The sequence below is a fragment of the Mustela nigripes genome, chromosome 1 (genome assembly GCF_022355385.1).
Source record: "Mustela nigripes isolate SB6536 chromosome 1, MUSNIG.SB6536, whole genome shotgun sequence".
NCBI lineage: Eukaryota > Metazoa > Chordata > Mammalia > Carnivora > Mustelidae > Mustela > Mustela nigripes.
The window spans coordinates 203,550,535-203,577,233 of NC_081557.1; the positions used below are offsets into that span (position 1 = coordinate 203,550,535).

The 26,699-nt window shown below is 54.5% G+C and overlaps 1 protein-coding gene across 9 annotated transcripts in view; it reads right to left on the reverse strand.

The window, feature by feature from the left end:
• ZFYVE28 (zinc finger FYVE-type containing 28) overlaps positions 1–26,699 on the reverse strand; it is a 102,558-nt gene that overhangs the window by 27,291 nt on the left and 48,568 nt on the right. For 7 of the 9 annotated variants that reach the window (XR_009400331.1, XR_009400326.1, XM_059379588.1 and 4 more), the window contains exons 2-7: positions 25,744–25,884; positions 17,265–17,402; positions 15,271–15,473; positions 13,602–13,691; positions 11,748–11,837; positions 2,941–3,042 (exon numbers count right to left, since the gene is read on the reverse strand). Coding sequence is in view for 6 of the 9 variants with exons in the window: in XM_059379588.1 (XP_059235571.1) it covers positions 2,941–3,042; positions 11,748–11,837; positions 13,602–13,691; positions 15,271–15,473; positions 17,265–17,402; positions 25,744–25,884 (764 nt within the window). In the remaining 3 variants the exon portion in view is untranslated. Of the gene's footprint in view, positions 1–2,940; positions 3,043–6,010; positions 6,079–11,498; positions 11,635–11,747; positions 11,838–13,601; positions 13,692–15,270; positions 15,474–17,264; positions 17,403–25,743; positions 25,885–26,699 lie in introns of those variants that run through there. The other 2 variants (XR_009400332.1, XM_059379578.1) reach the window with 2 other exon arrangements.

Here is a 26,699-nt window from a genome sequence, read left to right on the forward strand (position 1 = left end):
ATCGGACAAGGAGTGATGAACAATTTTTCCAGAGCTTGCTGGCCACTCACACACTTTCTTGGGAGAAATGTCTCTTCAAATCCTTTGCTCTTTTGAACCAGGTTGTTTGGCTTTTCTTGGTGAATTTTAGAGGTTCTCTATAGATTCTAAGATGTGAGAATATTTTCTCCAACCTGTGGGCTGCCTCTCTACTCTGTTGAGAGTGTCTCACGTTGTACAAAATTTAAAAACTTTCAAGTCTAATTTGTCTATTTTTTCCTCTTGTCGCCTGTGCCTTTGGTATCCTGTCCAAGAAATAATTTCCAAAACGCAACATGAGGGGTGCCTTGGTGGCTCAGTGGGTTAAGCCTCTGCCTTCAGCTCAGGTCATGGTCTCAGGGTCCTGGTATTGAGCCCCACATCAGGCTCTCTGCTCAGCGGGGAGCCTGCTTCCCCCCCACACCCCTCTGCCTGACTCTGCCTACTTGTGATCTCTCTGTCAAATAAATAAATAAAAATCTTTTTAAAAAAAATGCAATGTGATAGAGCACTTGTCCAAGATGGTCTTGTAGGAGTTCTATTGTCTCAGTTCTCACATTTCTGTCCTGGGTCCACTCTCTGTCATTTTTGTGTACGGTTTCCACTTCATGTGTGTGTGTGTATATATCTTTCCACTTCATGTGTGTGTGTATATATATCTCTCTCTCTCTTATCAGATTAAGGAAATCACCACTGATGTTTTCATCATAAAATAGGTATTGAATTTTTCAAATTCTTATGCTGCAATTTCAAAATGATTCAGTTTTTCTTCTTTTAAAAAATTAATGTAGCAAAACATTGCTTTTATTTCCAAATGCTAACGATGCTATGTGTCATCTGAACTCCACAAGACATGGTGGTGATCGTTCTGCACAAAGCACACTTCTTACCCACCCACACCGACTCCTTCAGTCTCTCCTGCATTTCCACATTTGTATCTGGGCGTTTGCCTTTGCCTGAGGAACTCCGATTAGCTTTTCTCCGTGGGCAGGCCACTGCTGAATGCCTTCAGTTCTGCTTTTCAATAACTCACCATTTTGCCTTCATGCTGGGTGGATGTTTTCTTCCAGCCCTTGAAATAGCATCACTCCATTGCCTTTAGGCTCCCATTGTTCATTTCTCAGGAGACAGCTATCAATCTTACATTCTTTTCCCAGAAATATGTCCTTTTTCTCTGGCCGTTTAAGATTTGTTTCTCTGTTTTCAGCAGTTTTACTTTGATATACTAAGTCTGCTTCTATCTGTCTTCCTTGTAGTTCTTGAGCTTCCTGGGTCTGTGGGCAGAGATCTCTCTTCAGTTTTGGAAAATTCCTTCTTCTTCTTCTTCTTCTTTTTTTAAGATTTGATTTTTTAAAGTGATCTCCACACCCAGCATTGGGCTCAAACTCAAGAGTGGCAGGCCCGCCCACCCAGACTGAGCCAGCTGGGTGCCCCTCTTTTCTTCCTTCTAATTCCAGTCACGTACGTCAGACCTCAGAGCATGTTGCACCTGTCTCTGATGCTCTGGACTGTTTCCCCTGCCCATGTCCCAGTGCCCAGTGTCCCCCATCTGGAAAGAGCACCTATCACAGGACCCAGGCTGTGCCTCACCCACCCCTAGGGCCAGTGACTCTCCAAGGACCACCCTGTTGGGCCTTTCCCTGCCATCTTATTTTTTTTTAAAGATTTTATTTATTTATTTGACAGAGAGAGATCACAAGTAGGCAGAGAGGCAGGCAGAGGGGTGGGGGAGGCAGGCTCCCTGCTGAGCAGAGTGCCTGAAGCAGGGCTTGATCCCAGGACCCTGGGATCATGACCTGAGCTTTAGGTTTAGAGGCTTTAACCCACTGAGCCACCCAGGCACCCCTCTCCCTCCCATCTTGATTCACAGCATGTTGGCTCTTGCAGGGGCCAAGGGCAGCTGGGAGCAGGGGACTCTCCAGCTGTCTGCCTGAACTGGCATCAGGAAAGGGAAGCCAGCGCTGGCTGCCCTGGGCTAGGCTGTCCTGCTGGACCCAGGAAGTCCACATGGAAGTCCACAGGGTCATCAGTTCCACCAAAAGCACAGAAGGGAGCTTACAGAGACTGGGACCACAGTAAGAAAGACCTTGGAGTCTGAGGCCACGGGGCCAGAAGGAGTTCAGAGGACAAGGGCCCACAGCCTCCTGCTGTGCCATCTGTCCAGGGCCACCTGGGAGGGCTCCGGGCCAGTGGGAAATGAGGGTTTGTGGGGAGGCCCAAGATGGAGGAGGCTGGCTTGAGGCCTGTTGTTGCTGAAAGCCAAGGGGAGCCCCTTAGAGCAAAGGACAGTCACCCACAGCAGACACCTCCAGGCCACCAGGGCAGCACACAGGGGGCCGAGGACATCAATGCCACCTGGACCCATTGCCCGGGACTGCTGGGGGAGCCAGGACAAGTCACAGCAGGGGAGGAGCCCTGTGCTCAAGACTGCAGGGCACCTCTATACTGGTGGGAGCACCCACGAAAGCCCAAGCAAGCACCCGTCCCTGCATGGGCCCCAGCCGCAGCCCTGTCACCGCCCTCCCAGGGCCCACCCCTCCCCTGCAGTCTGTGTGGCCCTGGGGGGGGGGCACCCGTGTCATCCCATTTCCCAGCCTCTCCCTCTCGCAGAGGGCCCAGGGCCAGAGCTTTCAGCATGGTGGCTGCAGTCATGTGACTGGCAGTTTGTGCCCAAGGTCATGCTGTTACCCAAGCACAAAGAGCTGGGTTCTGAGGGGAGACAAGGGTGTATGTGGGTTTACACAGGGGCTTGAAACACTATGAACCAGTAACTACAGACGAAGACCAAGGCACACCTTTGCCTGGAGCAGAGAGGACCGGGAAGAACCCACCTGTCCTCACAGAAAGGAGGGCTGGGGCCCAACAGGGACGACAGCAACCCCCCCTACCCTCCCCCGCCCTCCCGGAGTAGCCGCTTCCCACCTTATTTTTCGCAGCAGCGTGTGGAAGGGCCGGAATAGCTCAGACATGTCTTCTGCCTTGCGGTCCAAGTTCAGAGGTCCATCTGCATAGACCACGAGGCCACTGCATTCAAGACAAAAGCCAGGATGGGGTGAGGCCCTGCAGCCCCCCCAGGACAAGCCCAGACCACAGCCAGGGGCTCTGAGACCACACACACCTCACCTCTTGTGACTGAATATTAAATACATTTAGAAAAATGCACTGAAAATTGCCAGACTTGATCATCTTCTGAAGCTGATTAGGGGATGTTCACTTGAGGGATCATAAAATAATCGTAAAAATTTATCTGTTCATATCCCTGCTGCAATCAAAAAAATCAGCATCAAGATTTGTTACTAAAACTAACTCCTTGGAAATGGAAACTTCAGTTTTGTGTTTAAATGTAACGCACATGCAGAAGCTTTTGTGAATTAGTGGGGTGCCCCTACCACAGATGTGACGGGAAAGTGGAAAGTGAGAGCCAGGGCCCCTGCTACCCATGCACCCATAGCTCTGCACCAAGGCACACAGACACTTGAGCCTTGGGGGCTGGGCCCTGGCGGGGTCCCACAAGGGCCGGAGGAGCATCTCAGGGACCTTTGTCGCAAATAGGGTGGGACTTCTCCCAGACGTGCCTCCAAGCTGTCCTCCCAGCCTCCCACAGGACTCCCAGAATCGGCCCTCACTCACCCGGCTCCACACTGAGTCCTTCCAACTCCCTGACCACAGCCTCTCCTGCCTCCCAGACCACACCAGCTGTGACAATGCAGTACCCCCCACTGCTAGTCCTGCCCACCTGGAACCCTGGGAGGTCCCCCACAGTGAGCTGTGTGCTTCGTGGCTCCCCTGACCTTTGCCCAGCCTGTCCCCAAGCCCCCTTTCCCTTGTAGAGGTCTGGCTCCTGCTCCCTCACTCTTCAAGCCTGGAGACAGCCTTGTCACCCCCAGGAAGGACAGACCCTCTCTCCTCAGTCCCACGGCTGAGCCCCATGTGGCTCTGCTCAGATGCCCTTCCAGGAGGTCCCCATTCCACAGGCAGCACCTCATTTATTCCCTATGGCAATCTTGCCATGCACTGCCCAGCCCCAAGCATGCCCACCATCCTGTCCAGACCTGCTTCTCCTAGAACAAGACCATCCTTGGAGGACCCTTCTGGCGGGTACCTCCTCCTGGGGCCCCAAGACCAGACAGCTCACATCGAGGGGCCACCCAGGGAATGACCCCCCCCCCCACACACACACAGTGACTACTCCTTGCATCCTTGTCAGAGCACAGGGGAGGGACTCGCAGATTTGTTTGCATGAATGAAGAACTGCCCCCGTGTCTCTCTCTGCAAATGAACAGAATCTCATCGCTGCACTGGGGTCAGGTCATCACCACCCAACATGGAGTCCTCGTTGGCTCAGGAACGTGTCCAGTACAGGGAGAGAAACTGGTAAAACTGAATGGACTGTTCTCCCTTTAAAAGGTTAGATTTCATGTGCACAAAGGAAGATTCAAAAGTCACAGGAAAATCATGGGCTGTGCTACCTCCTCTGGCAGCTGGAGGGCTGGGGCTGCCAGGAGCAGCTGTGTCCTGGACATAGGTCTGGATGGAGAGCAGAGGACAACCTGGCCAGCCTTCCATTCCTTCCAGTATGTTGACACAAGCTGACAGTTCCAGTTAAATTAACAGTGTTTGGGGGATAACTTCCCAAGATAGAACCTTAACTTCATCGTTGAGTCAGTGTTCTCGGCACAAAGGCCGTGAAAAGGGGCCCTGCCCGGGCTTCCTGGCAATCTTGTCCTTCAGAAAGCAGCAAAGGGAGCAGGAAGGGAGCCTAACTCTGCTCCTGGGTCCCAGGAAGGACACTGGCTGCCCATCAGTGCCCTGAGAACAAGGCCCAGGGCTGACTGGCTGGTCTGGAGACTCAGAAACAAAACCAGTACTTAGGAGGGCTCCCAGCACAGGACCATCCCAGGCCACAGAGGTCGGTGCTCCTGCCACTGCTGAGGAGGGCAAGGCAGCCCCCAGGGCTGAGCCTGGCAGAGATGGAGGGAGAAAGGGTTGCTGGGCACACTCAGAGTCAGGGATGGGTGGCTGGCTAGATTGGGCACCAGGCAGATGCCCAGCCTGAGAGGAAATCTGAGTCCCCACTCTCATTCTTCTAGTCATCTTTTCACTGTTTCATAATGTCCTTTAATGCACAAAAGTTTTTAATTTTGATGAAGTTCAATTTACCTATCTCTTCATTTGTCATTCGTGCTTTTTGTATCAAATCTAAGAATCTACTGCCAAGCCAGGGAATGTGAAGATTTACCTCCTGTACTAGTCAGAGTTCTCCAGAGAAATAGAACAAATGTAGTGTGTGTGTGTGTGTGTGTGTGTGTGTGTGTGTGTGTACAGGGAAGGGGGAGAGCTTGGGTGGTTGGTTGGTTTGTTGGGTTTATTTATTTATTTTGGAGAGAAAGAGATTTTGAGGAACTGGTTCCCATGACTGTGGATGGCGGCCACGTCCAAACTCTGCAGAGTAGGAGGGCAGGCTAGAAACCTAGAGCCTCGGAAGAGTTGATGCTGCAGCTTAAGTCTGAAGACAGTCTGGAGGTAGAATTCCCTTTCACTTGGGGAACTCTGTTTTCCCTTAAGGTTTTCAACTGATGGGGCGAGGCCCACCCACATTATGAAGGGTAAGCTACCTTACTCAAGATCAAAATTTAAATGTTAATCTCATTTTAAAAATAGCTTAGAGCAATATCCAAACTAGTGTTTGACCAAATATCTGGGTACTATGGCCTAGACAAGTGGACACATAAAATTAATCATTACAGGGCCCAACTCTGCTCTTCTGGTATACAGCCATCCAGTTGTTCCATCATCATTTGTTGAAGAGACTAACTTCCTCATTGAATGGCCGTGGCCCCCTTGTCAAAAACCAGTTGGCTATTGATATTTGGCTTATTTCTGTTGTCTTGATTTTTTTTCCGTTCGTCTATTCTTATGACAGTACCACACTTTGGATTATCATAACTTTGTAGTAAATTCTGAAATCGAGACATACGAGTCCTCCAACTTTGTTTTTCTTTTTCGACATTGTTTGGGCTATTCAAAGCTTCCATATGAATTTGAGGATCTTTTCCATTTCTGCAAAAAAAGAAAGGCCAAGGTAGTTTTTATAGGAAATGTATTGAATCTATATATAACTTTGGGAAGTATCACCATCTTAACTATAGCAAGCCTTCCAATCCATGAATATGGGCTATCTTTTCATTTAATTAGGTCTTTAGCTATTTTCAGGAATGTCCTATAATTTTCAGTGTACATGTTTTCCACCTCCTTGGTTAAATTTACTCCTCAGTACTTTTTTCTTTAGGATGTTATTGGAAATTTCTTCTTTAAAGTAATATTTAATTACATACGATGGACTATTCTTCAAGACTGAAGTTTCTACATGCCATGTAGATGAACCATGAAAACATGATGCTCAGTGAAATAACCGAGATACAAAAGGACAAATATTGTATAATGACTCAATTTATATGAGGTCCCTAGAGGAGTCAAACTCACAGAGAAAAAGTAGACTGGAGGGTACCAGGGGCCGGGGGAGGGAGTAGAGAATTAGCATTTAGTGGAAACAGCATTTCTGTTCCGGATGATGGGAAAGTTCTGGACAGGGTGGTTCAACAGTGTGAATGTGCTAACTGCTGCTGATGTATACTCAAAAAGGGTGAAAGTGGTAAATTTTGTGTTATGTCTATTTTACCACACTAAAAAAAATTAACATTTATTGCTTTGATTCTGTTTACAGAAGTTATAATTACCATGTCAAGAGGTCATGTTAAGTAGAGACACAGTGTTTGGTATAATTTTTCATAGCACACTAGGGACGTTTTCCATGGCTTTTTGGGATTTTTCACCAATGTTACCTAAACACCTGGAGTATTGTTTTTTGTTTTGTTTTTTTACATATTTTATTTATTCATTTGAGAGAGAGAGAGCACAAGCAGGGGGAGAGGCAGATGGAGAGGGAGAAGCAGAGTCTCCATTGAGCAGGGAGCCCGATGCAGGACTTGATCCCAGGACCCTGGGACCATGACCTGAGCCGAAGGCAGACACTTAACCGTTTGAGCCACCCAGGCATCCTGAAGTATTGTTTTTAAACAATCCCTTAATTCTGGATATCTAGCCCCTCAGATTTTCATGATTAAAAATAAACTTCAGTAAAAATCTTTAAATACAGATGGTGCCCTGTCAAGTCAATGCAACCAAATTCTGCAAAAGTTGTGCCGCTACCCGCCAAGTGCTCAGGCCTCTGAGAGAAAACAGCCCGTGAACACCCCTTAGGGTAGCGCTTCCAGGCACATGGGGAGATGTGAAAATAACACAAATCCTATTTATATGAAACATCACAAACAGGCAAACCTACAGACACAGAAACAGATCTGGGGTCTCCTGGTGCTAGGCAGGCGGGATTGTAGGGGGTGGAGGTGACAGCTAAGGAGGGAAGGGTATCCTTTTGGGGGGACGAAAATGTTCTGAAATTAATGGTGATAGTACACTGTACACTTTAAGTTACACACTCGAGTACACACACGACCTTGCTAGAGGTGAGCACCTGTGGGAGAAGGGCTGCAGGCCAGGAAGGTTGTGTGGCGATTGGAAGACTGGGAAGGGACTGGGCAGGGGGCTGTCTCTGGTGGTGAAGCACGTGGGCAAGGAAACAATGGGAGGCCAGAGACCCCCATGGGGCAGCAACTTCTGGAAAATTCTGGTAGTAGGACTGCAGGATAGATGTGGGTGGCAGGGAGTGTGAAAATGAGAGAGAGGAAGTAGAGTGACCAGTGAGGATGTGATGCTAAGTCGGGGGCCTGGCCCAGGGGCACAGGTGAAGTGGGGGGGGGGGGCAGGGTTTCAGGGCTGGCACCCGAGTGGGCGTGGACAAGACCAAACCCCTGTCCAGCCCCATGGACACCCAGCACCTGGCCTGGCCAGCCTCTTCCTGAGCCTCCTCTAAGCCTCCAGGCACCCCCCTTCACAGCCCTCCCCCAATCCCCGCCAATCTCCCAGAGCTCCTCTTACCGCCTCTACCTCAGGGGGCCTTCCCCAGGGCCACAAAGCTCAGTGGTCATCAGGCACAAGCAGGGCTGGGTTGGGCCCCATCCGGCCGCTCCACACCTGTCTCCTCACCTGTGATGGGCCCACAGATGCCATGCCACCTCGAGGGGGAGTTTTTCCTGGGAGAGCTCAGAGCAGGGTGGGTGGGAAGGGGCTGGAGCTCCTAGAGGCAGGAGGGGGTGCTGGTGCAGTAGGGAGGCCTCACGCCCAGATCCCCCTCTGCTCTCACTGCTCTCTGAGAGTCACCTGGAGCCCCAGGAACCCACAGCACAGATGTGACCCTTGAAGGCTGCTGTTTCCAGAGTGTTGGCTTCCCTGCCGCATGTGACCCATGACCCACCCCCCCTTCCTCCAGCCAGAGGTGCTGCCTCCACCCCTTTGCAGCCGCCTGACCAGCTCCCACCCCAGCTTCCAGGGTTCTGCTCCAGGACTGGGGACCCGCCCCTCATGCTCACAGCTCTTGTCCTCTCTAGAGGGGCTCTGCTCCGGGTCCTATTCTACCCCAGCATCCAGAAAAACCCACAGCAACTTCTTATCTCTCCTACCTGTACACTTGCCCCAGAGGTGTCCTGGCATCCCTGGGGATAAGCACAGGGCAGGTACACAGCAGGGGCTCAACATAGGCTCACTGGGCAGATACAGGACCCAGCAAGTCCTGGAGTGACCCTGAAGGGGGAGGCTCTGGGGACAGCTGCTTACTGCTCTACCCCTCCTTCCATAGGATGGAGAACTTCAGTTACAGTTTCGTATACCTTAAAGCCCCAGACGCAGAGCCTGGCTCTGATGGAGGGCCCGTGAGGGTCAGAGGTGGCCCTGGGGCCATCGTGCGGCCTCCCTCCAGGCACAGCCAAGCCAAGAACCTCTGTTCCCTCAACTCTGGGCTTTGGGTCCCTGCCTCTGCTCCTACTTCCCAGTGGGCCTCCCTGCACCTGCTCTCCCTTCACTCCAACTCCAAAACTAGCCTACCTTCACTGTGACTCAGAGCCTTTCCGCCTGTCCTGGGGGATTCCAAGAGGCCCCCACACACTGTTGCCAGGAGAGGGGCACAAGGACAAAGGCCCAGCCGTGGGACCCTCACTTTCCTTCCCAGGACCAGGGGACAGAGAAGGAGCAGAAGTCAGATATCCACTGGGCAGCTGCAGTCGGCACACAGGGCGCAGTGACGCTGGTCAGGGAAAAGTGATCTTGGGGGGCTACTCAGTGAGAAGGCCTGAGAGAACGGTCCCATGACCACCAGGTCTGGGCCAGGGCTGATGGCTTGGCCAGTGAAGTCTGACCGCCCTCGCTCAGCAGGCTTATGTGAGAACCTGGAGCCCAAGTGCTCAGGCTGTCTAATGCTTCGCCTTTCTTGTAAATGGATTGTATTTTTAAAGTGCCTGGGAGAGTCTGAGCATTTCCATGAAGCGGAGGATAGGTTCCGTCTACTACAGCACAAGGCCTTCGTGTCCCCACAATCCCAGATGCTGCCTAGCCCCGTGGAGCTGGGGAGCCTCCAAGAGGCCACACAGCTCAACAGGGCAGGCTGGCCAGCATGCGCCCACACCAGCACCCCTGTGCACAGTCAGGTGGCCAGCCTGGGAACCCCTCCAGCATGGTGGGAACCGCCCCCCAACCCCCAGCCAGCATGATGAAATCCCAGACGCAGGCTCAGAGCTGGGGGCACTGGATCCTGAGCTTCAAGGCACTTGCCAAGGCATTTTAGAAAAGAACCATAGGGGGTGCCTGGCTGGCTCAGTGGGTTAAACTTCTGCCTTCAGCTCAGGTCATGATCTCAGGGTCCTGGGATCGATCCCCACATCGGGCTCTCTGCTCAGCAGGGGAGCCTGCTTCCTCCTCTCTCTCTGCCTACTTGTGATCTCTCTCTGTCAAATAAATAAATAAAATCTTTAAAAAAAAAGAAAAAAGAAAAAAGGAAATACCTCCAGGCCAGGGTCTCCACGTTACCAGAAAAGGGGCTGTGAACTGCATGACGCAGAGGGAGGGGACAAAAGCCACTTTCATGGGAGGGGCTCGCCAACCCGGGGCCCAGGCCCACAGAAGCAAGGCCCTAGCTCGATGCAGCTTTGTCTTGGGCATGAGTTTGGCCGCAGAGAGCCGCTGCCAAGAAAGCAAATAACGATATAACAAAATTACCTGGCCCACCAAGGGGCCACTTCAGGCCAGACCACCGGAGCTGGTCCCAGGGAACATCTGTCCTCTGCACCGCTCAGCTTCAGGTGAAGGCAGAATCTCAGACTCTAATGATTAAAGCAACTGTAAAGTGTGTGTGTTCTGGGGCGCTGGGACGCACTCCTGCTTTCCCTGACAGGCAAACTTGGGGAGAAGACTGTTTCAGGAAAGGAGACATAAAAGGAAGGGGTGGAGGCTAGGGGTCCTGGTAGCGAGACTGCCATGGAAGGCAGCTCCAAGGACACAGTCAGGTCAAGGAGAGATGCTCAGGCTTCCCTGAGCCTCAACCCCTCTTTCCAGCTCTCCCTCCCCCAAGCCTCTGTACCTGGTGTCTCCCCTGAGACACTGTACCTGGCATGTCTTGGCCATTTGACCTCCAGCGTCCCTGTTGGCCCCATATGCCTTCTACACGCAGTGCAACTTGCTTGAGGGAAGCCCCTCTGGCCCAGAAGCTGACCTCATCCTGCTGCACCATCCTGACCCCCACCACTCCCACCACTGCATCCCCATTTCCCTAGGAGGGGGGCCGATGCCTGGACCAGTCCTGGCCTCTGCTTCCACCCCACACTCTCCCAGACTGCTTCGCCAATGACTGCATCTGCAATCAGCATCTGTCCCTAGGACTCTGGTCCCCTCTCTGCCCAGCTCCACACCTGCACACCAGCTGCCCATGGGGCCCCTCCAGGGTGGCCAGACCTACAGGCCTCTCCACTGGGCTCCCCCTGTGACCACCTGCCCCACGCCCCCTCACCTGGCAAGAGGCAAGGGTGGTCCCTGCCGTGGAGTTAGGGTCTGGGCGAGAAGCCCCAGGCCGAGCCCAGAACACCCAGGCTCTGACCTTGACCTGACCTTGGCCTCAAGAAGCTCAAAGTACTCTGCCACTGACCACACACATCCTGCCTTGGGGAACATAAGGCCTGACCCCATGTGCTGGCCAACATGTCTAAACCCACAAGACCCCAGAGGCCTGCTCCTGAGTTCCAGCTCATGCTTTGTACCCAGTAGGGAAAGCTCTGCCTCAGCGCGCATTTCCCCCTCCCTACTGCCAGAGCAGCTGCACCCCACCTGCTCTTCACCTGCTCAGGCTCATTTCATGCCCCCCCACCTCCCTCCAGCCTGTGAATGACTCATGTAAGCCCATCACGTCCCCCCACGGGAGCCAGGGGCTTCCTCCCACAGCCTGGGCTGGGCACTCTGCTCCTGCATGCCCCCCACGTGGCTCTTTGTGGTGTGGGGGCGCTCCTGCCTTGGGCTGTGAGTTAGGTGACTGTCCATCTCACCTGTGCCGTTGGGTGTTGGGTGTCCGGCCATCTCGTACTATTTAGGGTGTGGGGGGGGTCCCTCCCTCACCCTCAGAACACCTGGTGAGGGCCGACAGCAGGCCTGCTTGGTGCCGCGCGGGCGGCTAGCAGCCACCTGTTGGGGGTGTAAGGGCCAGCCATCAACACCAGAAGGGGCCCAGCACTGTCTCACTCCACAGTCCTGCTAGGCTTCCGCCCAATGGCTATCCCAGGCGGGAGAACACTCACCACACGATGGCCAACCTGGGGATGGTGAACATGAGGGCCGGTTCGTAGTCGTCAATCATGTCTTGGGTCAGGTACCCGAAGTCCAGGGCCCTGGCCGAGGGACAGAGAGCAAGAAGGGTGAGGCCTGCCCTCCCAACACCCACCATGGCCCGCTCCACCCACACCTGCATCTGTGCTCAGCTGATGGCCAGGAAGGTGACAGGGGCCATGCTCTGCTCCAGAAGGCCCGAGCAAAGGTGGCTGGTGCTTCCCCTTCCCTGACTTTCCACCTGCCCAATCCCACTTCTGGGACGGAAGGTGCAGGGAGGGGCAAGGTGTGCTTGCTGAGGGGCCCACAGGGCAGCGATGGTGTCCAGCAAACAAAACACAGAAGCTCATCCTGCCATGGGCTTGCTTAGCCAGAAAATTGAAGCAACTCAAGTGACAAGAATAAACGTGGAACAAAAACACCGCCCCACACAATTTAACACTTTCCTGAGGAACGAACAGCGCTCTGCTGGATTTAGTCTCATGCTCCAGGCAAATGCAAGTGACTCTCTACACTCAGTGAGCTGGCACTGCTCAAGTCACGTCACAATGGTTCCAAGGACAAGGTCTTTCCTACCATCTTATTTTTTAGCAATTTGAAATGTATTTCAATACATAAACAGCGAATAACATGACTGTAATTACGAAGTGATATGAGGCAATTTCAAGACTTCTCTAATACCACAGCGCTAGTCAGACGAGCAAAACATTCTAGGCTATATCTTAGTCCCAAAGTCCACTAAAAAATCTGACTTCAATTACTGTCCAAGGCATGGCAAGAATACTGATGTTTCAATCAGCAAAACCTTGTTCAGGAGACCTCCAACCCAGCAAGGGCTCCATCCTGGCCTGTGGAGGTAAGGAAATGAGAAGGTGGGGAGAGGAGGATGAGGGCAAAGGGGTGATGAGGATGGTGGGGAGGTAAGGAAGGTGAGGAGGTATAGGTATGGAGTTGTGGCATGAAGGTGAGGAAGGAGTGGAAGTGAGGAAGGCATGAAAGTGAGGAGGTGTGGAGGTATAAAAGCCAGAAAGGTATGCAGGTGAGAGGGTGGGGAGATGTGGAGGTGAGGAGGTGTGGAGGTATAGAGATCAGGAAGGCATGGAGGTATGAAGGTGAGGAGGTAAGGAAGGTAGAGATGAGGAAGTTGTAGAGGTGAGGACGTGAGGAAGGTGTGGAGGTGAAGAAGTTGTGGAGGTGAGGAAGTCAGGAAGGCAGGTGTGGAGGTGAGGTGAGGAAGTTGTGGAGGTGAGGAAGGTGTGGAGGAGGTGTGGAGGTGAAGAGGTCAGGAAAGAACAAAAGTGTGGAGGTGAGGCATGGAGGTGAGGAGGTATAGAGGTGAGGAGTTGAGGAGGTGTAGAGGTGAGGAGGTGTGGAGGCAAGGAGATGAGGAGGTGTGGAGGTGAGGAGCTGAGGAATTGAGGAGGTGAGGAGTTGAGAAGATGTGGAGGTTAGGAAGGGATGGAGGTGTGGAGGTGTGGAGGTGAGGCGGTGAGGCGGTGAGGAAGTGAGGAGTTAAGGAGGAGTGAAGGTTAGGAAGGGATGGAGGTGTGGAGGGTACAGAGGTGTAGAGGTGAGGAAGGCAAGGAGGTGAGGCGTCCAGCTCTCTGTGCTGCCTTGTGGGGCTGCTCCAGGGCTCTACCAGGGAAGTCCCTGGCAGGAGAGCCCTCTGGGCCCAGAAGAAGGGATGGTGCAGCTGAGAAAGGAAGCTGTAGGTGTGCTTGCCAGGGGAAGGTGGACTTGGAAGGGGAAGGTGGCTAGAGGTATCCCTGTCCCTGCAGCTGCCCCAGGGAGGAGCAGGACCCTGTGGCAGTCAGGGGTGGCCTCACCTCTCCACGGTCTCACAGAACAGCACGATGACCTCCTGCTGCACGTAGTACTCCCTGGGGGACTTCACAGGCACCATGGCTGAGACGTAGCTGCAGACACAGCCAGGGAGGTGAGCGCTGCCCCACCACCCAAGTGTCCCCCCAAAAAGAATGGCATCTCAGATGAAAGCCAAACATGCCTCAGACATGAGCAGCTTCCGGCATGAGGCCTGACGATTTGTGTCTGAAATCAAGCCTCCTCCAGGGTGAGGCCTAGTCCAGCACCTCCTGCGCCCCCTGCCCTGCCCAGCCTGGTCCCCCTCAACCCTGGCCTTGTCCCACCTGAAACCATGGCCCTCCCCCTCCTGGGCTCTGCACGCCCTGGGCCTGGCACTGCCTGCTTTGTGATGTCCCTGACTGGGTGCCGACCTTCGTGAGTGCGAGTGAGTGGATGGATGCACGCGCAGGTGGGTGAAGACTGCAGGGTGGGGGTGGTCACACCGGGTGGGGCACAGGGGCCTTCTGGGCAAGAGACACCGTGTCCCACCCCTCCCCAGGTTAGGACACGTCTCTTTGATCCTAACTTCCCAGCCCCGATTTTCTCCTGTTAATAAAAGTTTCTTTGGGACCGGGGGAAGCCAGAAAAGGATACAGAAGGAAAACCAGAGTCTGTGCTCCCGCCTCCTGGAGGGCACTGTCTTTCACTTGCCGGCTTATGCGATGGACAATTTGTGCTAACTGGGACCTCCATGGATGCGGATTTGGGGTCCCACTTTTTTACACCTAACCGCGATCGTCTCCGCATCTGTGGGAGCTGGTGGCGTGCCTGCCCCCCAGTGCTGGGTGTGAGGAGTCCCCCAGACCCTGCTTGTGTCCTACAGGGAAGGAGCAGATGAGTGCAGCCTGGAGGGGGTTGGGGGTGGAGGGAGGCACGGGATGGAGAAGGGGGAGGGCTCTGCCTTGGCTCCCCAGGCTAGGGACAGCAGCAGGCGGGAGGACATGGGTGGGGCACCGGGTGGGTGGTGATGGAGGGTGTCGTGCAATCCAAACCTGGGAGGTGACCTTGCCCTCACCCCAGGGAGCTGAAGTCCCCACGTCCAGGAGCCACGGCCACCCCTCCCTTGCTCCACTGTGTCCGGGGTCTGAGCACATGGAGGTGAGGGGAGGTGATGCTCGTGGTGTTTGTGCGGGGGCAGATGAACAGATGGGGTGAAGGGGGCAGCTTGCGAACACCAAGCCCCGCACGGTGAGCCTAGGCACAGACGGGAGGCGAGGCAGGAGGCAGAGGTGAGAGCCAGAGGCAGGAGGTCAGAGGCAGGAAGCAGGCGGGAAGCGAAGCGGGAGGTGAGGCAGGAGGCGAGGTGGGAAGGGAGCAGCAGAGCATCGGGCAGCGGCACGGGTGGAGGCTGGCATATCCACTCCTGGTGACTGTTACGGGCAGGCGCCTCCCGGCTCTTTCGTGCTGGGGTGCATCGGGGAGAGGCAGAGGGGGTGGGCTGGACCCCTGGAAAGGTCACCCAGCCTGACCCCCACACCCCTGCCTCATGGGTCCAGGGCTCACTACACGGACCGCCGGCCCTGAACCCGCCCTGGCTACCCACTCCGCACATCCATCCCATGGGAAACATCGTGACTGGTGCGTTGGGGCTGATGTCCCCCCAGACACAGGAGGCAAAGGCCTCAGAGTCACCTCAGCTCGAACTCAGCAAACAGGACATCGAAGTGTCTCAGCGCCTCCCGCATCTTCTCCGTGTAGGTGTGGAGGTCGCGCAGCGCCTGGTCTCGGAGGGCGCCCCGCACGTCCTCCAGGCTGCGGGTCAGCTCCTTGGCCAGCGGGCGCATGGCCATGCTCTCCAGCTCACGGTTCATGATGATGGAGCCAGCGGCCAGGCACTGTGGGTGACAACGCGGGTCCGGAGAGGCCCGGGGGGAGAGGCGTCAGCTCCAGTTCCAGGGGAGCCCCTGGAGTCCCACTGGCGGGGGTCCCCCCTCTGAACTGCAGAGAGCGGATGCTCTAACGGCCAGCCCTGAGGACGGTGGGACAGGGAGGCAGGGCAGCAGGCACAGGCTGGGGTGCGCTGTCATTCCCAAGACCCCTCCCTGAGGCTCCTCTCCTGGAAATACCCTCACCTCACACCCTGGGACAAGCGTCTCGAGATGCTGCACCTGCTCGCTCCTGGTCTCTACCAAACCCAGACCCCAACAAGTCCATGCTGATAAGTACGCCCCCTGTAAGGGGCTGCACACGGACCCAGAAGGAGAGGAAGTCCAACCAGGACTCTGGGGTATGGGGTTTCATGCTCAGGGCCCAGTCTTGCGACGCCTGTCCCCTCCCACCCAGCCCACAGCTGGGTGACCAGGGACGCCCCAACACCACGTTCGGGGCAACACTTCAGGCACGAGGCCCTCGGGGCCAACCATGCTCCCCGAGACCACTGACCTTCCTAGCAATTAAAAACACCTCACTTCCACAAATGCTGACTGACCTTCCGCTGACTGAGACTCATCAGTGTGGGACTCCTAGCTGCTAGGCAATACAGAAGGTCCCTCTGTGCCCACAGACCCACCCACGCCTATACTGGGCGGGGGCAGACCACAGGCCAAGTGGGCTGTGTGCATCACCCCGGAGTGTTCTACATGTCAGGGACACGGGTGCTTATCAGACCCACGTCCTGGCTGAGGGGTGGCCATGTGATCCCCATGTGGGGCTATGGTGATGTGGGGCCCCCTGCCCGCCTCAGGCCTGCACCAGTCAACAGCGAACCTTGTCAGCAGTGACCCAGAGATGAGCCGGGGCAAGAAGCACTTTCCTGGAGGCAGGGCTCAGCATTACTGATTTCCTACCCCTCTGGAGGTGCATGTGGAGCTGGCTGGCCCCGGGGCCAGCCCGCACTGGGGAGACAGCACCCTGAGTATCCCTGGGCATGGGGCCTGCCTCATATCCAGGCCACATAGCTGTCCCTATCTCTGGGGCCCACTCTGAGACCAGGCAGTGGGACAGCTTGCCTGGGACCTGCCACACCAATCAGAGCATGGGCAAGGATGCCCTCCCACCCAGGGGGTCAGAGCAGTGGGGCAGTGGGCAGGGGGCCCAAGGCCAGGCAGTCCCGGAGGAAGATGCCGTATCCCAGGGACTCACCGGCATCAGGCTGCAAACCTCAGCATGGCCCAGGGAGGGGTGGCAAGGTGGGGGCACAGGCAATGACTGGGGCAATATGGGTCCTGTCCCACAGGGCAGCCACCCTCCTCTTAGGCTGCAGTCCCCACAATGGGAGACAAGAAAGGAGGTGTGAGGGGCGCGTGAGGGGTGGCTCCAGCCAGGCCTTGAGTGCAGCTCCCAACCCAGCGGGCAAGGATGTCCCCCAACAGTGGGCTAGGGAGGTTCTGCTCCCGACACTAGAACCCCTGTGGGCCCTCACATCTGGGGGCCCAAGAACCTCCCAGAAATTGCTCACAAAGCTTCATGTCTGTGTTCATATGTGTAGATCTGGGGAGCAGTCTCAGGGCTTTCCCAGACCCTCAAAGTAGTCCTCCTAGGCTCGGAACGCATTGTCGGTAATCCCCAGCAGTGGGTTCTGACCCCTTGCAGGGGTGACCCCAGGTCCCTAACCACTGCAGATGCACACACAGGGGAGCTGCATAGCGCCCCAAACTGCGACCCTAGACCCAGGCGCTGCCCGCTACCTCAGCACCAAACCACAGCTGGCCTGCCAGGTTGTCATGCCGGATTTCCTCAGGGAACTTGACACAGAAATCCCGCGGGGCCCGGTCCTGGGGAATGCACACGTCCATGATCTGGTTAATGATGTTTAACACGTTGTCCTGAAACAGAATCGGAGAGACTGTGCTGAGACACGCTGCTGCTGGTGGCTGTCAGGCTGCTTGGAAAATACGAGACACAGATGGGGCACAATGCTGTTCTTGAAGCTTACGAGGCTGATACAGTAATACACCCCAGCTCACTCTGAGATGGCTACACAATGTTCATATGCTCCAGGAGCATCGAGAATAAACATCCAGGTCCCCCTGCCTGCCTGGTCCCGCTGCTCACACTCACAGAGCCCACGCGTGCTGCCGACCCATAGTCAGGCTCCCTGCAGCCCGGGCCATGAGGACTATCCCTGGACAGCTCTCTGAACACCAGCATGTGACCCTCTTACAACAGAGTGCGAGGAGCAGCGTGGCTCGGTGGGAGGGCACACCGCAGGCTCGCTGTCCTGCTTCTGTTGACATCAGGCACCCTGTCATCCTGGGCGTGGTCACTGCACAGACAAGACCCGCTACTGTCAGGGAACAATACCAGCGGCAAAACTGGCCTTCTCAGACCTGCCACACAATGCTCCAGACCCTCTGCAGTCAGGCCAGGCAAAGCCGCCACCCTCTCTGGACCTCGGTTTACTCCTGCGTAGATGGAGCAGGCCAGCACAAACGGCCCGACTCCATCTAGGCTGCAATACCTCGACTCCTCTGGAACCAGCAGATCAGTGAGCCAGCAAGGAAGAGGTGCTCCCTGCCTTCTGGCGGTGGAGACTCTCAATCCTCCCCTCACAGCCGTGTGACCAGGGACAGGCTGCCTAACTTCTCTGGTCCTCCAGGCAGCCCAGAAAAGGATACCATGATTCCCAGTCCCCAGGCTGTCAGGAGGGCATGAGCTACAATCTGTAACACCCAGCAGCAGCCGTTTCCCAGTCTGCCAGCCACGGCTGTCATCTCTAAATCTCCACTGCCAGAAGCAGTGCCAGCGTCATGGTCACAGCTGTGCTGTGTGATGTTGGCGTGGTCAGTGACTTCCTTAGGATCCACGCGTTTCCAAGAGTCAAGAGTGCGCTTACAGTTATGGGTTCAGGTTACAGCCCAGCAAATGGCTTTCCAGAAAGATGGCTCTAGCTGATGCTCTTGCCCTTAGAGATTTTATATCTCAACACCCCTCCTTTCCACCCTCTGAGGCTCGACTTTCATTTCTGTTAGGAAGCAGATACAAACAGTCCCCACACGTGGGAAGCATGACATTGCTAATGTAAAACGTCAGCACCCTGAGCTCTGACAACACAAAAAATCAGAATAAAATTCGACCAGCATCAAGCGGTAGTACCATGAGTTCTTTTTAAAACGCTTTCTGGGCAGAAAGGCCCCTTTCTTGTGATTCAACAAACTAATGAACAGTCAGCACCCTCAAAAGCTGGGAGCGCCCAGTCAATATCAGCTCCTAGAAAGAGCCAAGGCTCTGACCTCCCACGTGATGCTTGCATCTACTGTACATCCTGCTGGTCCGTGAGGACACCACCACCCAAGGGCAAGGGCAGGGCTCCTTTTTTCTGTTGGGTCCCCAGTGCCCAGCAAACATCTGCGGGGACCTCTGATTCCAGCCAATGCAGAGCAATAGGAACCAAATCGATAACCACAGTCATGGGGAAAATAAGACAGTGGTTCTTAAGACACTGGCCATCACACAGCCAAGTGGCCCCAAGAGAAGAGAAATAGGCAAGGTGAGAGCTGTGACCAGGTGGCTCATGGCCCAGAGCAACCCTTCAGGTCCCAGTCTGGAGAGAGGGTACCCCAGCGGGACCCAGCAAACGCCCTCACTGAAGAGAAGAACTGAGTGTCTGGGGGATCAGGATAGTTAGAATCGAGAGGAGAGAGAGCTGTCCAGAGGAAACCCTGCAGACTCGAGAGCAGGGGACAGACACAGGCCGGCAAGACCAGGAAGGGGGTACAGGTGCCATACATGAGCCGTGGCCAGAGCTCAGAGCACTGTTCACAGGGTGCTGGGCAGAACACCCAAAGTGTGTTGCCTCCATGGGGAGGGTGGTTAACCCCAGACTGAACTCAGCTCTGACCCCACCTAACATCTTAAAAAAACAGGATCCAAGAGGACCAGACCATTTATAAATAACCAAACTGCATTACAAAACTAAGGTCAAACAGACTTATAGGAATACAAAAATATTCAGCTCCCAGAAGGACCAGACTCACAATATTAGGCATTCAATTAAAAATAAAATACCAGGCTTGCAAAAAATTAAGAAAATATGACACATGATAAAAAGAAAAAATCAAGCCTAGCTGAGGCAGGTGGCACAGTGGCCATTGGAGGACATGGAGATGGCCCTTACATGTGACTCACATGCATTCCAAAAGTTAGCTGAGACCGTGAAGACATAAAAAGGACACAAGCTGATTTTGAGATGAAAATTACAATATCTGAGCTGAAAAAAAAACACATCAGACAATATTCAACCCAGATCAGACATTTCAGAAGAAAATAACAATAAACTAAACACGAAGTAACTGAAACTCTCCAATGAGCCCAAGAAAGAAATGAGACTTCAGGATATCAGACATATCATGCAAGACCCAAGAGAAGGAGCGGGATGGGAAAAAGATTTGAAGGAATTATGGCCAGTTTTTGTACAATTTAATGACAACTATAAACACAAGGTCCAAGAAGATCAATGAACCCAAAGGGCAAGAAACACGAAGAAAATTATACCAAATCGCAGCATGATGAAATGGATAGAAACCAATAAAAAAAGGCCTTACAAGTAGTAAGACAAAAAGACACTACCCACGCAGAACAAAGATAAGGGGGACCCCGGCTTTCTCACTAGAAGAGTATGCGTCAGACGGCAGCAAAGTTCTGTCTTTCCAGCCCTGAGTAGCCATGAATCCGAGGATCCCCACTCCGCCTAATAGCGCATGTCTGAGAAAAGCCTGTGACAGCTAGTGCCATGCTGAGTGGGGAAAACTGCATTCTTTCCCCAGTATTGACCTACAGACTCAGTGTACTCCTGCTCAGCGGGCTTTTTTATAGACCTCTGCTAGCAGTTTCTAAATTCCATACAGAAAGGCAAAGAACTTAGAACAGCCACAACACCTTTGAAATAGAAACACTGGAGATCTGACACCACGGGATTCTAAGACACAGTATAGAGCTGCCGTGATTGAGACAGCATGGTACTGGCCTGAAGACAGATTGAGGGGACAGAACAGAGAGCCCGAATATAGACCCCTCACTCATGTGGAGACCTGATTTTCCCAAAGGTGCAATAAACACTTTTCAGTGGAGAAAGGATATAGTCTTCTCAACACATGATACTAGAACAAGAGAAAATTCATTTGTAAAAAAACCACAAAAACATGTGTCCAATCATCACACTAATACTGACAGTAAGTCACCATGCATCACAGACCTCAATGTAAAGCCTGAAAGTATAGCACTTCTAAAGGAAAACACAGGGGACAATCTGATGACCTTGGGTTCTTGATCTGATGACCAAGATTCTTGGACAGGACACCAAAAGCATGACCTACAAAGGGAAAAAAGGGTAAACTGGACTTCAACAAAATCTAAAACTTATGTCCTTCAAAAAACTAGGCAGAGAATGAAAAGACAAGCCACAGACTGGGAGAAAATAATGTGAATCATAAACAGATGACAGTTGGTGTCCATAATAAAGAACTCTCAAAAGTCAATATGGAAACAATTCAAAGAATTCAAGAGCTGGGGCACCAGGGTGGCTCAGTGGATTAAGGCCTCTGCCTTCGGCCCAGGTCATGATCTCAGGGGTCCTGGGATCAAGCCCCACATCGGGCTCCGTGCTCAGCAAGGAGCCTGGTTCCCCCTCTCTCTCTGACTGCCTCTCTGCCTACTTGTGATCACTGTCTCTCTCTCTCTCTGCCAAATAAATAAAATCTTAAAAAAAAAAAAAAAAAAAGCTGTGAGGAGCTCTCCCTGCCTTGGCAAGAGGTCATCAGCCCCCTGGGGTCCCCTGGCCTCAGTCCCTCCTGGGCACAGATCTTGGGACCCCAAATGCAGACTTGTAGTCACACCAGCCCCCAGATGTAGCACACACCAGACAGGAGGCTGGAGTGTGCAGTCAGGGCACACCAGGGATGCCTCTCTCCCCAAGAACCCCCTTCTGTCACAGTGGGCACGGGCCCCTTCCAACACAGGGAAGTTCGAGGGTGTCCCTTACCAAGTGCAGCTCCGCTCACATCACAGACCTGCAGCAAGGCACCTCCATGACCACACTTGTAGCTACACTTGGGCACAAGATCCGCACATTTTGCCATATAACATTCTTCACTGAAACATCTGCAATTATACTCGCTTGATGGCAAAAGTTACGGTGTGCCTTAGGAAAAACAGGTCTATGATGATGCCGGAATCCCATCCAGGACAAATTCAGCCCATCTGCGCCACGATATCCAAATCTCACTGCATTCGTGTCCGGGGCTGCCATCACAGCACCACACCTGGCAGTTCCAAGTGTATTCCTCACAGGTCTGGAGGCCGGGAGTCTGAGACCCTGGTGCGGGATGCCAGGTTCAGTCGCACTTATACAGGTGGGTGGTTGCAAGATGAGATGCAGGTGCAGGTGGGCGGGGTTCTGAAACCCAGGTGTAGGTAGGTTGGTTCCGAGCAGCAGGTGGAGGTGGGTGGGTTGAGAGACCCAGGTGCAAGGAGGTGGGTTCCCTCTGAGGCCGCCCTCCTGGGCTTGTAGATGGTCTTCTCCCCCGTCCTCACATGATTGTTCCTCTGCATTCTATGACCTAATCTCCTCTTCTTACAATGACACTGGTCAGATGGGATCAGGATCCATGCTATTGACCTCATTTTACCTTAATTATGTCTTTAAAGATTGGTTAGGACCTGAATGTATGAATTTGGGGAGGACACAATTCAGCCCATCACAACAATCCAGGATTCATATCATCCTACTGAGCTGCAATCTCTTTTTTTTTCTTTTTTAAGATTTTATTTACTTATTTGACAGACAGAGATCACAAGTAGGCAGAGAGGCAGACAGAGAGAGTGGGGGAAAGCAGGCTCCCTGACGAGCAGAAAGCCTGATGCAGGGCTCGATCCCAGGACCCTGGGACCATGACCTGAGCCGAAGGCAGAGGCTCTAACCCACTGAGCCACCCAGGCACCCCTGAGCTGCAATTTCTAATCCTTTATAGTTTCTAAAGCCAGAAAGAACACAGACATGCAAATGTCATCAGAAATCCGCCCACATACTCACTATGCCCCAGTCCACAATCTTCACAAAGTAAAAGGTTATTTAGGTGAAAATGAAGGACTCTGACTCCTAAGATTAGAGCCGGGGGGGGACCACTGTGTGGGTCCCGGGTCTTCTCCACCTCACCGACTCCCAGCCCCTCGCTGCCTTGCCCCCCCCCCCTTGCTCTGCATGTCACCCGCAGAGAGCTGGTTCCTGCTGCTTCTTATGAACCCAGCCCACGTGCTTCTCACAGCATCACTCTTGTGAGAAGAGAAAAGGAGGCTCCTGTTCTTTGAGCATCTATTCTGTACTTGGCACTTGCCTGGACACTACACCTAAAAGACCCATTATGGGGCAGAAAGGTTTGACATACCACACCCCAAGGACTTGGGGTGCATGAGGCCCCCAAGACTCACTGGTGAGAGGAATCAGACTTCCCATCAGGAATTAAGAGGTGAGGCCATCACCCAGAGGACCATTGTGGAGACCCGCCCCCATGCCCTGTGGAAGACGAAGCTCCCAGGCCAGAAGGACTAGGCTCCCCGAGTACAGGCCCACCCTCAAGCCAGGAGCGCTGCCTCGGACAGAACAGAATGGGAGCCAGCCAGAGACCTGCATGTGACCTGGAAAACTGAGCCGCCAAGCAAGCTCCACACAGACATCCCAGGCCCAGCCAAGGGCTGTACTTGGGCTGATGGGGCCCCCAGAGATGAGATACCCCCAGACACTCAGACTAGAAGACTCAGGGATCTGTCACCAAGGCCAGAGTCACAGCCAACAGTGGGACAAGGAGAGGTTCACTGGTAGTGCTGAGCCACCAGCCCCGAAGCTCAGAAAGTCGCGGCCTCCCAGTGCTTGGCAGTGGCGGCCACATGCTGCCCGGGACAGACTCACAGGTGCCCAGCACATCAGGGGCCTAGGGCCCCTAAATCTGGCCTCAGTAACCCGCCTGGGATGGCAGTGCCTCTGACCTTTCGGAGCTCTGCATCTTAACTGCAGGTCCCCAGACTCTGCGCGAAACGGCACACGGGCCTGTGTACGAGCAGCACCCCAGAGGCCTGCCCCCTCCACGCCCACGTCACTTCTGGGGCACTGATCACCCTCTGCACAGAGGCAGACGGTCTTCAAGTGACTGCTATTGAATGAATGAATGAATGAATGAACGCGCAATCACAGAAACAACCCAGCATCACCATGGGAATAGAACATGGAGCAGGCGTCAGAAGCAGAAAAGACAAAAATGTGTTGTTTTAAGACAAACGTTAGAAATGAAGACACTTTCCAACTGAGATGCCTGAGCTTTGTAGAAATTCACTAGCCAGGAGCCCTTACACAGGCCATAGCCTGGAAGGGGCCAATAAAACAAATACTGTGAGTTGTGTTTATAAAGTTATAGCACGTACAAGACGGCATCCCTGCTGACTCTACTCTCCTTGGCCCGGGACGCGTGGCCACCATTTCTGAGTGTGCTGTCCTGTGTTGGGGGCTCTACCGCAGGCCCGTGCTGTCCTCTGAGAGGACCGTGCAGCGCCGGCCCTGGGCAGGGATCTGGGCTCCTGGCCTGTGGGGGCCTTCCCAGCTACCCACTCTGTCCACACCCACACTGCAGTCGGCCCCTACACCCCTTCCTCCTAGGGGTCTGCAGTTGGGGCTGAGCCAGGGAGAGGGGCCTGTGGGACCAGACTGGGTAAGAGCCCTGCTTCACGTCTCTCATGAGCTTCCCCGGGAGACGGGACCCCACATGTGTTGTCACACGGCGCTGCTGGGAACAGAGCGTGTCCCACCTGACTGCCTGGGAGAGGATGCTGGCAGCTGGCGCCTGTTTCCTCTGAACTTCGTCTCCCAAAGCCCCCCACCCTGTACCTGTTCCCTTCGCTTATTTTGTCTGGTCTGTGTTCATCAGGATAAACCCCCGGCCGTGAGCACGACTACCTGCTACGTCCCCTGTGTCCTCCTAGGGAGTGAGCGGACCTGGGCTGGTCCCGGGACCCTGACACAGGAGTGTTAAGAGAGCAGTGAGAAATTAAAGACGCCTGTGCAAGATCCTTCTAGCTTTTTGGATTTGTTTCTCGACTCCCTTAGAGTTGCCTTGTCCACGCCTAATTCCAGAGCAGCTTTCTTCTCTGGTTTGTGTTCAGTTGAGGATCCGCGAAGCACCCAGTTTGCATAACCTGCAATTACATCAGCCTGTGAACTGGCCAGTCCATTGCAGGGGACACAGAGCTGTGGTGGGGCAGGCGGGGCGCGGGCAGGGTCATGGGGTGGGAGGCTGGGAAGGAAAGGGTGCAGGCGGGGGAAGGCAGGGGTGGGGGGCACAGGCAGGGGCAGGCAGGTGGGGGCATAGACAGGGGTGGAGGCATAGGCAGGGGCGCAGGTGGGGACGCTGGAAGGAGGTCTTCCAACTGCAAGGTCGGTGTGTTGCAAGCATAAGGAATGAGATCCTCTGGTGGGAAAGGGAGATGGCCTGGCAAGTCCAGAGACCCTTCTGGCCCCTCCAGTGCCCCAGAAGTGGGGAGGGCCTCCTGGTCATCCTAAGGCCAGCTAGGACCTGCTCCTCCCACCAAAATCTGACTCCCACAGCTTAAAACCCGCAGTGGGGTGCTGGCTTCTGCGGCCTCCCTCCCCATGGCATCCCGAGCTCCTTGTGATCTGGAAAGCACAACCCCAGTTCCTCTCCCAGGCCAGAGAGAATCCAGCCACACTTATGGGTAGAATACACCAAGACATTTCAGAACTTTGTGAAAGGCACTGACCGTCCCTTGACAAAACCACATCACGCCTTAGGCTCTCACACGGGTCATAGGCTCAACCAGGAAGACATTACTAGCATCATTTCCAGGGCTGCAACCGTGCAACCCCCTGAGACCCCAAACCCCATCTCTACATGGGACCCCCACAGCCCAGCCCGGTCCTGTGCTAGCAGCACCCCAGCTGAGACCCTGCTGGCTCTCGCTCATCCCGCCTTCCCAATATCTGCCTGCGAGGTGCCCTGTGCCAGCTGCGCTCATCGCCTGGCTCTCCACACAGCTCAGGTGTAGCTGGACCCAGGGTTGCCTGGCACCATCCCCAGGCCACCCTGATGTGTGCTCACTGCACGTGAGCTGGTGACAAAGCCTCAGTCCCCCTGCAACAAGCCCTGTGGGCCCAGGCGCACTCACCTGGCAGGAGCGGAACTGGCTGACAAGCAGTGTGCACCGCTGGGGGTCCTTCCGCCCATCCAGACTGTCCAGCTCAGCGGCCACCTGGTTCAGCTCCTCATCCGCATAGTAGAACTGGGCAAGCAGCTGCGGGTCCGACCTCTGTGGGGGACAGCGGCATGGGCGTCAATGGGAGCCTCAGCCCTCACAAGGAGCCCCACACCCGGCCTGAACCACCCCAACTTCTCAGCAGGCCACCCTGGCGGCGGGGCCCAGGGGATGGCCCCTCTGTAGAGAAGCCCAATATCCCAGCAGAATCTCCCAATGCTGGGAAGACTCAGATGCGGGGCTTAGGGACAGCAGGGCCCAAGCAGGGTCCAGGTGGCAGGGGCATAATGGGATCAGTTCTGAATAAGCAGTTTGCATCCCTGAAAGGACACTACAGACATCCCCGGGAGGATGAAAACTGCTTATTGTTGGCCCAGACCAACACAGCACAACTGCCTCTAATGAAAACCCATCAATGGTTGCTTACCTGTTCTACCCTCTAGAATCTTCTAGGACCTCAGCCCGGTTCCCATAACACCAGAAAATGCCAGTGCTCTGTGGCAGGAAGCCCCTTCCTCAGGGGCTCGCCTCCCACCCCACTTCGAGCAAAACCCTGGTTCCCTGCTCCCCTGACTGGACTGTCCTGACTCCGCTCCCTGGTGTGCTCCCGCCCCACCCGCCACTCCCCTCATACACCAACCCACTCTCTCCTACCTGCCTTCTCCCTTCACACCCACATACTCCTCACACACCAGCCCACTTCCCTCACACCTGCCTGCTCCCCTCACACACCAGCCCACTCCCTCCTACCTGCCTGCTCCCCTCACACCCACCTACTCCTCACACAACAGCCCACTTCCCCCACACTCCAGCCCACTCCCTTCACATACCATCTCTTCCCCTCACACACCCACCTGCTCCCCTCACAC